We start from the raw sequence: 16,167 nt of genomic DNA, 5'->3' as shown, positions 1-16,167 counted from the left end.
GGGCAATTCATCTTATTTGTCCAGTTGTTGTTTGACTTCTGTATTCAATGCAAATCCCGCTTTTCGAAAAACAATTTTGAATAGTGTATTCAGTGACATTGTTTGTCCAAACTTTTGCCTGTTCAGAGATGCAATCTCTAAAGTTAATTGTAACCTCCAAGTTTCTATTTTCTGATAATGCATTGACAATCTTCATTATTATTCTCTTTCGATAATGAAATTTAAGATTTTTAATAATGCATTGGTCCATTGGCTGGAGTTTTGACATCACGTTTGGTGGAAAAAACAACGTCACACTTTTAAATTTGGCAGGATGTGCCGGACAGTTGTCAGTTACCAACACGATTTTTCCTTTTTTCTTTTGTTATACACTTGTCTAGTTTTAATATCCAGTCTTCAGACATATCACTTGTCATCCATGCTTTTTTATTAAAGGTGTAGTCAACTTCCAAAGATTTTGTGCCTCTAAAACATCTTGGGTTTTTTGATTTTCTGATGACTAAAAGTCTTAATTTTTTACTTCTTGTCATATTTGCTCCAACTAGCACAGTGATTCTTTCTTTGCTTTGTTTTCTGCCAAAACATTTATCATCCTTAAAAGCAAGTGTTCTATTCGGTAAACATTTAAAGAATAAACCTATTTCATCAGCATTAAAAACATCCTTAGGTTCATATGCTTCCAAAATCTTCTTTAAGGTATTGTTCATCCAACTGTTGCAATCTTTTTCTTCGCTTACATTAACACTTTCTCCACAAATAACCTTTTCCACAATTCTGTGGCGCTTCTTAAATTTATCTAGCCATCCAGTGCTTGCGTTAAATTCCGTATGTCCAAGGGACTGTGAAAATTTCGGAGCTTGTTGCTTAATTATTTGATCTGATATTGGTATATTCTTTTAATGTATCCTTTGCACACATTTTAGAACAGCTTTATCAACATCTTCGTATATACACAACTTAATTTGCTTCTTGTCTGCTCCTTCTTCAATTGCATTTAAAATTGATTCTCGATTTTTTAAAATCGTAGGTATGCTGCTTGCAGGCATGCCATATTTCTCCACAATATCTTTTTTCTTAAAACCCTGGTCAATATCATGAAGAATCTTTACTTTATCATTACTACTTAAACACTTTCTTCGACATTGTTTCCGCAACTGTAAAAATTACTCGACTGCAGCTCTTGCCGATATATACATTGCATGCATGGCCATGTAGTGAATCGTTAGTACTGCCTACTCAATGACGTCCACTTGCCAATTCAACCGTATCATGTTACCTTTCATATCAATCACTTTGAAGAAATATACGAATTTGTGAATTTCTTTTATTCTGCTTTCATTCATATATACACGAAAGAAAATTTATGGTTAATGTGTGCTGTACGTTACTTTCCAGGGAAAAAAAAAAAAAAAACAAGAGCATATAGCCTATATGATTGATGACAAATTGTTCTAAAAGAACAAAATTAAAAAAAAAAAAAAAGAATTCATGAAAACCATCTACTGGAAGTCCAGTTAGATGAGAACGGACATAAATAATGATTGACAGGAAGGTCACATTGTATGGTTGCGGTGAGAAGCGAACGTCACTCAGTAGGCATTACTAAAATCTGACTATGGTAACATTCTATGTATTGCCACCGCAGCAACGCTAATGGTTTACTGCAGTGAATTTTGTTTTCCCCTGAGCCAACATCAATTTACAAATCTACCCTATTTATTGTAAAGTTTATGACCACTTTTAAGAAAACCCATTTGGTTTTATAACTGTAACAAAAATGAAACAAAGACCCTCCTATGGGCATCAATGGCCACAAGTATTCACTAAAAGGATGATTAATTCCAGATGCTAATGCACAATACAGAGGGAAGGGGGGCTATATAATTGAGCGGCTGTTTAGTAGTAAATGCTTGAAAATCTTTAAAAATGCTTTTGCTAATTTTTTTTTTTAAATTTGTTATAGAGAGACTAACATTTCACTATATGGGGTTAATTTTACATGTAATTTCCTTTCAAGGTGCAATGTTTTGTGAAAAAATTTGTAATATAGAGAAATTCATTAAATAGAAGTTCATAATAGAGAATTTCCACTGTATTTGTAAAGGCAGAACTAGACAACCATTTGGAGCAAGTGGATGGGTGAAATGAGAAGAGGGTGTGTTTTTTTTTTTTTTTTTTTGCTGATGCTATATAAGCTTGCTTTCTTGCATCATGTGCCTTTTGCTAATGCCAATGATATCATGACTGAAGTTAATTGTGCTTCAGGCTTGAAGAGTCATCCCACCTCAAAACTGTGCTGGTATTTTCTACTAACCATGATTTAGAAAAAAATAGAGAACATTGCCAAGGTTATAGGAATATTTCTATGGAAATTGATGTGAATTTTGCATGTTTTAGGTGTGTTTTAGCCACCTTGGATGAAGTAGAAACCATTCTCTCTCTTACAAAACATCTCTGTTAAGGACAGAATTTCAGGTTTGAAAATTTGAAGAAAAATTTTGTTACTATCTGTAAAAAGTGATAGCAGTTATCTTCTTTTGTTCATTTGGATTCTTTTAATAGTATTTTGTGTATATAATTATACTTTAATGTCTTAACATTCAGTTTAAAATAAAGCCATAAATTCCTTTCCTGGAGTTTGTAGGGCTTATTTTGAATTCCTTTGTTGCTTATTTGCATTACTTCCTTCTTCATGGCTTTTAAGTTATTAAACATTTGCATTACTGCATTCAGCATCTGCATTAATCATCTTAAACATACCTATCACTATTTGCCCTTTAGATATTGTAATATTTGATTATCATGTCTTTTTTTCTTTTCATATTTTACAGACCAGACATCAGATTTCGTGAGCAAATCCGAGATGAACTTCTTCCTGAAGAACCAAAGAAATCTATTCTGAAACGTGACTGTGTGTCATTTGAAGAAGGAAAAGAGGTTTGTTTTTGGTTTTCATTTTAAATTATTCATATTCTCTTTAAAACCGAATGGTATTCAATATGTGTCCATTTTATAATGTAATTTCTAATTCTTTCATAGTGACAATTGTACATTTCGAATTTACATGTTTAGTTTATTCTGAAATAATATATATTTATAAGTGTTGCTCAGCTGAAATAGAAAAGTAAAAAAGGAGAAACTTATTTACTCAACTACTCTGTGTTTTGCTGATGATGCATGTGTGTTAGATGCAGTGTAGTATGCAAAGCAAATTATGTGAAGTTTGTGCGTACCACACATGTATGGCATACACAAGCTGCACATGGTAGTTGGAGAGCTTTTCTCCATCCCATGTCATGTCCATCCCATGCAAATAAATTATCGTACTGTGGGCTGGACAACTGTTCAAGCCCTCTTCATATTTTGTAATATCTGGCAGTTATGTAGGTGCCTGATAAATCAGAGTATCAGAAGTTAGTAGCACAGGAATTTGTGAATATGTTTAGCATTGATACCCTGATCACCTGCTGTGTTAACTGCTAAAATGCCATCTGTGTTCGTTATATATGATTATTATTTTTTTAAATTGTAATATAATGTAAAAATAATTTGGCATTTTGCATGACAAATAAAAGAGACTTCAGCTTAAAATTTTTATTATCTGGTCAAATGAACATTGAAGAAATACACTAATGATTATTTTCAAAAAAGCAATCTGTTCAGTGATTGATCCTTAAGCTATTTTAAGTTTGATGAAATTATTGCTTGTGTAGGAGTTCATAGCACTAGCATTTATGAATAATTCCCATTCAGTTTTTTCTAGACCCATTTATACAGGGCAGGGTAAAAATTGAACTACTGCATTACTCAAGGTGTGTTGGGAGTAGTTTTGAGATGCAAATTCCTGAGCTGTTTATTTCTTTGATGTTTAGCTTTAAAGATGGTGGTACTTAAAGTTTTGAGATGTCACTTTGTTTGTTAGAGAAAGTCATATATGTCATAAAACATTATAGGAACTGTTAAAATTCTAGTAATAAATTTAACATGAAGGTGATCCTATAAATACATGAAGTTTCATCAAAATAAAATGCAAATACACCCCTATCTCAACTAATGTAAGTGCTGTTTTGTACAACTATGAAAATTGTAATAAATATTTGATATTCCATGTATAGGAATGCAGTGCTAAAAAAACCTCCTAAATTGGATTTCCAGATTTAGAACATTTGAGCATGCAGCTATTTATTTTGTACAGTGTTGTATGTTGGAAATAGAGGCTGAGAATACTTAGTGGTGATTTCCATAACAAAGTCATTCTTGCTGATCTGGATTCTTGCTTACCCTCTGCTGCAGAGAATTTGTTGTCTGATGCATTTGCTCAGCCCAGCACTTGAAATCTCATAGAATTTGAAACACTTATACACTGCATTATTGCAGGCAATTGTGAACAATCCCTTTACAGAAAAATAGGATATAGTAGTAGTAATCGTGGCATGTGATGCCAAAAAGCAAGCGTATGAGCTTATGTAGCATCAGCCAAAAAGAAAAAAATTCACACAACCATTCCCTCTAAATGTTTGTTCCTACAATTAGCCACCTGCTGGCTAAAGGCAAATTTCCACATATCTATTCTACATCTGTCTTTCCTCAATTTGAATTTATGCCCCCTTAGGTTCATAATCTGAACAAGTGGAAGAATCCCATTAGAATTCAGTGTGCTCAACCCATTCAAGGCCTTATACATCTCGATCAGATCACCTCGCAAGTGCCTAGTCTCCAGTTTGCAGAACTTAAGCCTCTCTTGGTAAGAGGATCCCTTAATTCAAGTCACCAATCTTGTTGCCCTTCTCTGTACACACTCAAGCAAATCTACATCCTTCCTAAAATGACGCCTTCAGACCTGTATACAGTACTCAAGGCGTGGCTTGAGCCGTTGCATTATACAGAGAACCAATCACATCCTTTTCACTGCTAGCAAAATTCCTATATATCATTGACAAAACCCCATGACCTGCTCTGGCAGCCTGTCTGCATTGCTCAGAAAACTTCATATCTGACTGCACAATTACTCCCAGGTCTTTTTCATTTTCTGCCACCCTAAGTGTAGTACCACATTGTTGGTACGTTCCTCTGGGGTTACTTCTACTCATATGCAGTACTTTGCATTTGTCAATGTTAAACTTCAGTTGCCACTTCTCAGCTCATCCTCCCAAATTTTCTAGATCCTGTTGCAGTAGCACTCTGCCATTACGGTCATTAATAACCCTGCCAACCTTTGTATCATCTGCAAACTTTGACACTTTTGCCTGATATATACCGTCATCAATATCACCGTGGACTCAACACCGAACCCTGTGGAATTCCACTAATAACATTAGTCCACGAAGAGCAGTGCCCATTGATTACCACCCTCTGTATTCTTCCACTTAACCATCCTTTTATCCATTGTAGCATCATCAGCCATTTTCAATCCACTGCAGGATGAAGGCCTCTCCAGCAAGTTTCCAGTTCCTTCTGTTTTGTGCAATGGCCATCCATTTACTACCCACCCATTTACTACCCACAAACTTGTGAATTTCATCTGTCCATCTTCGTTTTTGTCTTCCAGGTTTTCTCTTAGCTCCTCTTGGGTACCATTCTGTCATTTTCTTGGTACATCTGTCATCATGTCTTTGAGCTGTGTGTCCTGCCCAAGGCCAAGGCCATTTTAGTTCTTCAGTTTTGATAAGAATGTCCTTTACTTGAGTTTGCTGCCTAATCCATGTGTTTCTCTTCTTATCTAATTACCAATATAATTCTGATTCTCAATGAGTCTGATTCCCAATATAATTCGTTCCATTCTTCGCTGTGTAGTTCTCAGCCTCTCTTCCATTCTTTTTGTTGAGTACCCACATTTCACTTCCATAAGTCATGGTGGGCCGTATACATTGGTTCATTATTTTAAGTTTCAGACAAATTGGGATATTGCTTCTCAGTATGTGACTATATTTCTCGAATACTATCCATTCGAATTTTATTCTTCTCTGACTTCCATCCATTTATCATTATTACAGCTAAATACTTGAACCAGATAAGTATATGACTCCACATTTTCAATTACTGCTCCTTCAATGATTATATCCCTTTCTGTGGTATACTTGTTCATCTTTACTTTTCTTTTAGCCATATTCATCTTTAGTCCAAAATCCTCACTAACTCTGCATACCTGATTAAGATTTTCCTCTAATTCGTTGGGCTTATGACCACGACGTCATCTGAAAATCATAAATGGTTTAGGTACTCTCCATTCACATTGACTCCTTTCTGCAACTAGTCTAATCTTCTGAAAACTTCCTCAAGGGCAACAGTAAAAACTTTGGTGATATTGTGTCTCGTTGTCGAACTCCTTTCTCAGTTTTAAATTTATTACTGTCTTTGTCTAGTCTAATAAAGGAGGTAGCATTCTCATATATTTTCTTAAAAATCATAATATATGGGGTATCTGTGCCTTGTCTTTCCAGTACCCAAAAGACTGTCTTATGCTGTATGGAGTCAAATCCCTTTTCATAATCCAGAAATGCCAGGCATTATGTGGATTAAGCCCCATTGTAGCAACTTAATACCATTCTGCTTCAATTTGTACAGTAATCTTCCATGCACAACAGTGTCAAAAGCTTTCCTGAAATCCAAATAATTGCATCCAGTTCCTTTGTAACCACATCATAATATCCTATCAAGTTTGTCAGATAAGACTTATGCTTAACAAACCTATTCTGTGTCTGAATTATTGCTGCAGTCTTGTTTAGATGATCCTGCAATGCATCTTTAACCAGTGACTCCATTATTTTACCCGTAACAGAAGTTAAACTAACTGGTCTGTAATTACTCGTGTCACCCTTTGATCCCCTTTTGTGAATTGGGGATACATTTGCACATCTGCAGTCCGTGGGGATCACCCCTGAATCCAAGGATGCTCTCATAATTATGGCTAAGGGTTTGCTTAGTTGCTTTGCCGCCTCCTTTAATATAACTGGATAGATCCCATACACCTCAGGTGCCTTTCTTATGTTTAACTTCAACAATTTCTCCTCCACTTTGCTCTCAGTTATTATGAAATCATTAAGCACCCTGCTACAATTTTATAACCTTCTGCCATTTTCAAATCTTTATAACTCCTCATGTGTGAATGTAGATGCAAAATACTCAATTCAGTTTGTTTGCTATCTGAGCAGGATCATCAACAGTTGAACCATCGATATCAAGTGGACCAATCAGATTCATCCCCTTCCTTTTAGAGTTTATATAAGTAAAGAAATCCTTGCTGTTTTTCTCAGCATCTTTTGCCAAAGATTTCTTGTAATCTGCCTTCGCCTGCCTAACCTCCTTTGTGACCTGATTACAGACTAGCTTATATCTGCCATAGGCTTCTGAGTTGCTTGATAATTTATATGCATCCAATGCTCTTTTCTTCTTTGTCCCGAGTCTCATTAGTTCATTTGATAACCATTTAGGCCTAAACCTTTAACAATATTTCTTAATAGGTATGAAACTTTTAGTAGCTTCCACGATTAATTCCTTGAATGCCTCCCACTTAGAATTTACTGTTGGTAACATCGTCGGTTGATCCCACTGTACAGAATTTAAAAACTTTCTGAGACCACTGTACTCACCTTTACGGAAGCAAAAACCCTTTCCTTTACCCCTGATGGTAATTATATCTTTAAGTAAATCCCACATCAGTACACTGTGATCACTGCCACCTAGTGGTTCCTTTATCTGCAAATTCGTAATACGCAAATGATCACTGCTGATAACCAGATAAAGACTATTACCCTCTCTGGTTGCCTCTCGAACATGCTGCTGCAGAAAACAATCATCCAATAAATCCACAAAAGTCTTACTAGTGTGCGAATGATCAACCCACAAGTTCCATTCAGTATCTGGGAAGTTAAAATCCCCCATTATAAGAAGGCGCCTCCGTAGCCAGGTGGGAAGGAGCAGCAGTGCATAGCACACGCTTCTTGATGAGACCGGGGTTCAAGCCCGTCACCACCAAATACGGAGGATGCGGAAAGGTCAGGGAATGACCACCGCATATCCCGGAGCAATATGGCCTTAGTTGCTAATGCTCCTAAAAACCAAATAATAACATAATAATAATAACCATTATAAGACATTCTGATTTACTTGCCAACTATTGCTCTGTACAATTTTTCTAGCATTGGTATGTATGCACCTATTCTTATTCTTAATTGCCCTAACTCATCCCATATATTCACCTGTTTCACAATGACTACCATGAATCCCTGGGACCCCTAGCACCCCTCACTCCAGGCCACTGTTTATTCTAATAGAAGTAGCGTAAGAATCACCTTCACCTCTGCCTGCGGCTACTTTTAACCTTTTTGTAGCTGTTTATATGTAACTGTTTATCGTGCACCTACTAATAAAGGAAATTTCTTTAAAATATTTAATCATCAACATTCATCATCCAAATGTGTTATGTCCAGTATGTATACAGGTCACTAAGATAGTACACATCAGAACTGCCATATTTACATTTATTATTTTCTTACATGCTATATTATACCCTGTTAGATTTATAGCCCTAGCCTTTTTACACAATAATAATGACAATATTGATTCACCTTTCTCTTGATTTGCCTCTGGAAAAATTATTTTTCATTTTTAATTCATTGTTAATAATATGATCTTGCCATTGCGTCTATATGTAGTTATATTTATTTATGTTTTAAAACTAATTTCTGGAGAAGTGATTAATATTCTAATTTTTGATCAATTTCTTTATTGTTTACCCAGTTTGTGCTAGAAACAGACAATTTTGTTTTTTAGCTAAATTTACTTCTGCTCAAAATAAATGTAACTTGCTTCTATACTTGCTTTTCTCTTATCATATTATTTTCATCGGTTAATCTTTACAAGCAGGTACCCCTTCCATGGTTCTTTTTGACAAGCAATGATAGACAACTGTAGCTCCTCTCATTTACTCTGACATGCTGCTAATTTGTAGCCTGTCAGAGTAAATGAGCGGCTGAAAATTAGCATTAGAGTGAATGCCTCTTTCCACTGACTAAAGCCTTAAGTTTGCATTAGAGTATACGGAAAAATATACTCTAATAGAGTATAAAGATGCAAAGGAATGCAGAGAGAGAGTGAATCCCATCTTGGCGCTGGTTTAAAATCGGGAAAAATGAGCCCACCCAGTGCTGGGGGGGGGGGGGCTCGTTTTTTGAAATTATTTTCCGATTTACTTGTTTCCCAATTTGAAACTGGCACCGAGGTGCGAAACTCGTTTTCCAATTTTAAACCAGTACCAAGATGGGATCACTTGCATCTTTAGAATCTTTAAAAAAGGATATCTCACATTTCTGTATACTCTAACACAATCCGGCCAAGCCACAGATTAGTGTGTAGAAAAGGGTACCCTTATTCTCTCTCGATTGCTTGCCACTGAGATCCGAGGGAATGCAGTGGCATGGTGATATAGATGTTACCTAACCAACTTACAAAGGCAAGGCACCACCTGGTAGCCTGTTCTCTCTACATACATATCATGTGCTGGTCATGTGACCCCTTTCAAATGTTAGGAGGAGCCACACTTGCCAATCAGCCCCTCAGAGCAATAAGTGGGAGGAGCTATACTTGTCTATCACTGATTATTGCAAAGATCCATGGAAGGGCTACCCACTTATAAGGATTAACCTTTTCATTTGTTATTGTTAAGATTGTTCCTAGATGCAAAAAATTACTAACTTACTGCAATTTTTGGCTATTCATTCTACAATCAAATTTCTTCCTGTCTCTTCCTACATTCTGAACTTTATTTTTATTTTATTTTTTTATTTTTTTTTGTAGAGATTCAGATATTCTTGAAGATCTCCCAAGCTGCTATTTAACAGCAGTACAATTGGAACATATAATAATGATGCAATATTTACATATCCTGCTGCTCTACTTATCAGTAATTTATTCTTTTTATTAAGTTCCATGAAACTTATTAAGAGCATTGATAAAGTGGAGCCCTGCCTCACTCACAGTACTGATTTACCATTTTTATAAAAATTTTAATCTCTTTAAGCAATTATCCTTGACTCTATATTTTATGAAATTTGACAGACCAGATTTCTAGTTACCATATCTTTTGCTCTTTTAAGATCAACAAATCCTAAATACAAGTTCTTGTTTTGTTCCCATGACTCTTGTAATTTGCATCTAGTGTGAATATTTGATCTTGAAATCATTTCTTTGGCCTAAAACATAGCTGTTCTTCCCCACAGTTATAGTGAACTGCATTTTTTAAAAATTCTTTTAATATTTTTAATTCTCTAGTCCGCCCTATATGTCTGTACAGTTGTATGTTATACTCGTCAAAGTATTAGTATTAGTAATGGCCACATGGTGCAAGAAAGCCTATGGCTTATGCTGCACCAGCCAAAAAAACACCCCGAATATAACAATGATAAAAAAATAATAATAAATAAATAATAATTAATAAAAGAAAAGGAAATTAAACCTATCATCCTGTGCGCATCCCTCACCCGAAGGTGCTATCCAGATGACCTTTGAATTTCCCCAAACTGTCAGCCTCCACCACCCATGTAGGCAACTTATTCCAGTAATTTATAACTCGCTGGCTAAAATAAAATTTCCTGCAGCCCAATCTAAACATGTCCCCCCGTAACTTGAATTTATGTCCCCTAATTCTAGCATCATTTATAATCTTGAAAATTTCGTCCTCATTCATTTTACTGATGCCTCTCAGAGCCTTAAACACCTCAATCAAATCTCCTCTAAGGTGTCTAGTTTCCAAACTCTGCAACTCACATATTCGAAGTCTTTCTTCATAAGGACGCCCTTTTGCCGATCTCACCAGGCGAGTTACCTGTCTTTGTACCCTTTCAAGAAGCTAGATATCTTTCTTTAGGTGCCGTCTCCATACTTGAACACAGTATTCCAAGTGTGGTCTAACAAAAGCCTTATATAATGGGATTATCACGTCCCTATCTCTACTTGCAAAAGTTCGATAGATCATCGATAGGACACCATGGGCCTTCCTTGCAACCTGTTTACAATGCTCAGAGAATTTCATGTCTGACCATATCGTAACACCCAAGCCCCTTTCCTCCAGTACTGGGTTTAGTTGAACTCCACCAAGTGAATAAGTTATTTTGGGATTACTGTTTCCCAGGTGTGTAATACCTTACACTTTGTTGGATTAAAGCATAGCTGCCATTTTTCTGACCATTCCTGAAGTCTATCTAGGTCTCTCTGAAGAAGGTCAGCTTGACAGTGATCATTAACTACTCTAGCAATTTTAACATTATCTGCAAATTTAGACATCACGCTTTCTATCCCTTCATCGATGTCGTTTATGAAAATTAAAAACAACGGTGGTCCTAATACTGATCCTTGGGGAACCCCACTTCTTACATCAACCCAATCTGAGGAATAGCCATTTTATCACAGTCCTCTGCCTCCTGACCTGAAGCCATCCTGCTATCCATCTAAGGATTTTCCCAGTGAATTATTCCCTAAATCCAACTCGTGAGTGATCCTTTCAAAATAGCGAACCAGATTTGTTAAACATGATTTTCCCTTTACAAAACCATGCTGAGTATCCTTGAGAATTTCAATTTGATCCATATGATCCTGAATTCCACCCTTGATCATTGCCTCCATGATTTTCCCTACCACTGAAGTCAGACTGACAGGTCGATAATTTCCCACTTCACTCTTAGAGCCACCATTATGTATGGGAGATACATTGGCACTTTTCCAATCCAAGGAAATCTCCCCAGAGTCTAGTGATGCTTGCATAATTAGCCTCAATGGTACAATGCACTCACTTGCCGCCTCCCTTAAGATTATAGGGTATAATCCATCAACTCCAGGAGCCTTACTGGTCTATAGGCTCGAAAGTTTTTTCATTAAATAATCTTGCGAAATTTCAGTATCATTAATTACATATTTTTCAACTTCGCTCCCACAATTTCCCATTGCCACAAAAGGTTTTTCATTTTTAAATATCGATGCAAAGTACCTGTTGAGTTCATTTGCAACGGCAGCTGGTGTATTTAATACTATCCCCTTTCCCTTACGTAAAGGTCCGACCTGGACAAACCAGATCGGACAATTGATTAAGCTATAACACACTCCTACTCTCATTTTTGTTTTCTCAGTGCTTATCATCACACCAAATTGACTCAAAATTGCACTAGCCACCATATGCACTGGATTCACCACATTAGATTTTATGTGTTTCTTAAATAACAGTATAATCTCTCCACCTCTCCTGTCTTGTCTTCATTTTGTGCACATTGTACGCCCCATATTAAAATTCTGAATCACTCATATCTGAGTGACACCATGTCTCTTATATCACCAGAATGTCATTTGATGACTTGATCAGTACTTCAAATTCATCAGATTTATTAACTATGCTCCTAACATTGGTATACATGCAAATACAGGCTGGCCTCAATTTATGCAGTTAATTCGTCCCGCGAGCGCATCGTGTAAAACCAAATGCGTTAATCGAATATAATAATCAATAGGAAAAATTATAATTGGTCTTTGACCTTCTGGAATGTCTATAAAGAATTTTAAAAATACTTTTTAAATAACTTTGTAACTGTATACAATGTAAAATATAATGAAACTAATTATGGAATTAAATGTTTTTTGCATAAAATAGTGGTTCTTAAACTGCGCCGCGGAATATTTTAAAATTTCGAGGGAAACACAGCGATACTCGGACACCGCGCAAACTATTAGCTCGAGGTAGCTCACAGTTTCACATTTCTTATTAAGTTGTTTGGACCTAAACGGAACTGTTAAGTATTTCTTTTGGTCTAGTTGTGCCATGAAAATATTACTGTGACACTAAGAGCGCCGTGAACCAAGAAAGTTTGGGAAACTCTGACATAAAATACACAATGAAGAAATGACTGTTGTGGAAATATTTGAACAGTGTTGACTTTCTCTTTTCATCAATCAATTTTCGATAGCCGACAACAATCTTCTCTGGGCCCTGGTGAAATAAATATCGCAGAGCACTCAAACCTGTTGTTTGAGGTTCTCTGCGATACGAAAGATTTCATCAAGTTCTTTTACCGTTATCTCCTTCACAGTAACATTTTCATCTGGCTCATTTAAAAATTTTAATTTTTAAATGCAAGTCTGCATTGACCTTATTAGCAGGAGACAAACAAGTAACACGTCTTCTTCCAATTGTTGATGGAACACGTCAAGGCAGACAGCAGGCAAACGTTTGTTTATGCCCGTCCGACGCATGGTAAGCTTAATGCGCAATTAAAATCCTTTTCAACTACTACATGGAAAAAAAAAAAAAAAAAAAAATCGTGTTAACTAGAAATTTGCATCGTGTAAAGTGAAAAGTTGTATAATTTTTTCAAATAACGGTAACTGAAACACGTTAATCGAACTTGCGTTATGCGAGGTCTGGCTGTATATATACAACTGTTTTTACTGTTAGCAGCCTTAAGACAGCCCATGCATTTGTTTGTTTCACGAGGATCCCCAGCAGATCTTGAAATTCCCAAAACGCTTCTTTCCAGGCTGCTGCATAGTTTAATAGAAACAGTGCAAGGATTGCTTTTACCTCTGCCTGCAGCTACTGTTAATCGATTAGCTGGTGTATACCCACCCCCTCCCCAAAGCTTGCAGTTTTCCAACCCACTTAGCATATCCTCAATTGCACCAGCAAATATTCTTGCACCCCTGCTATTTAAGTGCATACCATCCCCGTAGAAACAATCTCTCCTGCTAATGAGCACAGATCACACTGAGAAAAATTTTATCCCATGAACTTTGCACAGTGTCTTCAGACCTGAATTGATTGACAGGACTCTCATAATATTCCCTCCTATTGTGTCTGTTTAGAATTGGAGACACTTTGGATTTCAATCCTAACATGTGACTTTTTCTGTACCTGTTAATTAATCAAGTCTTTGGTACTAAATTCAAAAATAGCAAAGGCTTAATTTTTTCAATACTCACCTTGATCAATCTGCAATTGTTATTAGGGCGAATGATAAGAGATTGGCTAGTTTTAGGGTGATTAGTTTTTGAGTTAAGGGGATGAGTTATGGGTAAATGATAATTACAATGGAAATGGGATTAAAGTATGCGCAAGGAAGTAGAAGTGCACTTACCCCGCCCTTGGTTGTCAGGAAGTTGATTTAAATTAATATTCTAAATTGTGAATAATAGTCTAGTTAAGTGAAAGGGAACGGGTACTGTATTTAAGAAGAATTTTATAATCCCATTATGCAATTTGCCACATATGGGAATCTCACAAAACATCAAACTTAACTCCGTAATTAATTCAAACGTCCCCCCTCAATCCAATATAACAAAACAACAGCTCAACGATATACTAAAATATTCCTGACATTATTATTCAAAAAGCAGATAAAGGAGATACAATAGTAATTTTAGATAAAGCTACTTACATAGAAAAAATGGAACAAATCCTCGCTGATCAAGACACTTACATAATCAATAATTCTTACAATATATCTGAACTTAAAAATAAGCTTGGCATTATCCTTAGGAAACTTAGGTCTAACAAAGACATTACTCCACATACTCACCAACATATTGGCATAAGAAATAATATTCTCCCCCATATTAGCATTAGCATTAGTAGAGGCATTTGATCCAAGAAAGCAAGCATATGCAGCATCAGCCAAAAATAATAATAATAAATAAAATAAATAAATAAAAAATAACCACTTCCACTTCACCCCTCTGTTCGTTCGAAATACCTGTCCAGCTGAGCCTTAAACTATTCGAAATACCTGTCCAGCTGAGGCTATCAACTTCCACGACAAGGGATGGAAGTCTATTCCACCAACCAACCACCCGCTGGCTAAAGGCAAATTTCCTCACGTCTATCCTACATCTGTCTTTTCTCAATTTGAATTTATGCCCTCTCAGGTGATTATTCTGAGCAAGAGGAAGAATCCCATCAGCATTGAGCATGCTCAAACCATTCAAGGCTTTATACACCTCTATCAGATCACCTCGCTGGTGCCTAGTCCACAGACACTGTAATTTGCAAAACTTAAGCCTTTCTTCATGAGAGCACCCCTTTGTTCCATTCATTAGTCTTGTTGCCCTTCTCTGTACTCGTTCCAGCATCTCTACATCCTTCTTGAAATGAGGCCTCCAGACCTGTATACAGTACTCTAGGTGTGGCCTGACCATTGCCTTATACAAGGGAATAATCACCTCCTTATCCCTGCTAGAAACATTTCTATATATTATCAACAATACACCATGAGCTACTCTTGCAGCCCGTCTGCACTGTCAGAAAACTTCATATCTGCCTGAACAACCACCCCCATGTCCCTTTCACTCTTTGCCACTGTCAGTGTAGTACCACAGAGTTGATATGTTGCTCTGGGGTTGCTGTTTCCCATATGTAGTACTTTACATTTGTCAATGTTAAACTTCATTTGCCACCTCTCAGCCCATCTGCTCAACCTTTCCAGATCCTGTTGCAGCAGCATAGTGTCAGTAGTGTCCTTGACAACCCTGCCAATCTTCGTATCGTCTGCAAACTTGGACATTAAGCTTGATATACCATCATCAATATCATTTATGAATAGAAAACAATAATGGACCCAATACTGATCCGTGAGGGACTCCACTAATAACATTAGTCCACGATGAGCAGTGTCCATTGATTACCACTCTCTGTCTTTTCCCCCTCAACCACCCCTTTATCCATAGCAGCAATTTGCCTCCAATGCCACACTACTCCAATTTGTGCAGCAGTCTTCCATGTGCAACAGTATCAAAAGCCTTTCTAAGATCCAAGTATATAATATCAGAGTTATTCCCTGCATCCAGTTCTTTTGTGACTGCATCATAGTATCCAATTAAATTGGTCAGGCAAGATTTCCCCTTAACAAAACCATGCTGTGTCTGAGCTATAACTGAAGTCTTGTCTAGATGATCCTGCAGTGCTTCTTTAACCAGTACCTCCATTAATTTTCCAGGAACAGAAGTTAAACTAACATGTCTATAATTACTTGTGTCACCCTTTGATCCTCCTTTGTGAATTGGGGTCACATTTGTACATCTCCAGTCCATGGGTACTTCCCCTGAGTCCAAGGAAGCTCTCATAATTATGGCTAAGGGTTTGCTTACTTCCTTTGCTGCCTCCTTTAATATAACTGGATAGATCCCATCCACCCC

The 16,167-nt window shown here is 36.6% G+C and overlaps 1 protein-coding gene across 10 annotated transcripts in view; it reads left to right on the top strand.

The window, feature by feature from the left end:
* enc (R3H domain containing protein encore) overlaps positions 1-16,167 on the top strand; it is a 702,629-nt gene that overhangs the window by 381,782 nt on the left and 304,680 nt on the right. For all 10 annotated transcript variants that reach the window (XM_090373011.1, XM_090373031.1, XM_090373022.1 and 7 more), the window contains one exon: positions 2,832-2,937. In XM_090373011.1, coding sequence (XP_090229137.1) covers positions 2,832-2,937 — 106 coding nt within the window. The remainder of the gene's footprint in view (positions 1-2,831; positions 2,938-16,167) is intronic.

This window comes from Mastigoproctus giganteus, chromosome 1, assembly GCF_048544385.1.
Source record: "Mastigoproctus giganteus isolate SK-2022 chromosome 1, ASM4854438v1, whole genome shotgun sequence".
Taxonomy (NCBI): domain Eukaryota; kingdom Metazoa; phylum Arthropoda; class Arachnida; order Uropygi; family Thelyphonidae; genus Mastigoproctus; species Mastigoproctus giganteus.
This window is presented reverse-complemented; position numbering and strand designations above follow the sequence as displayed.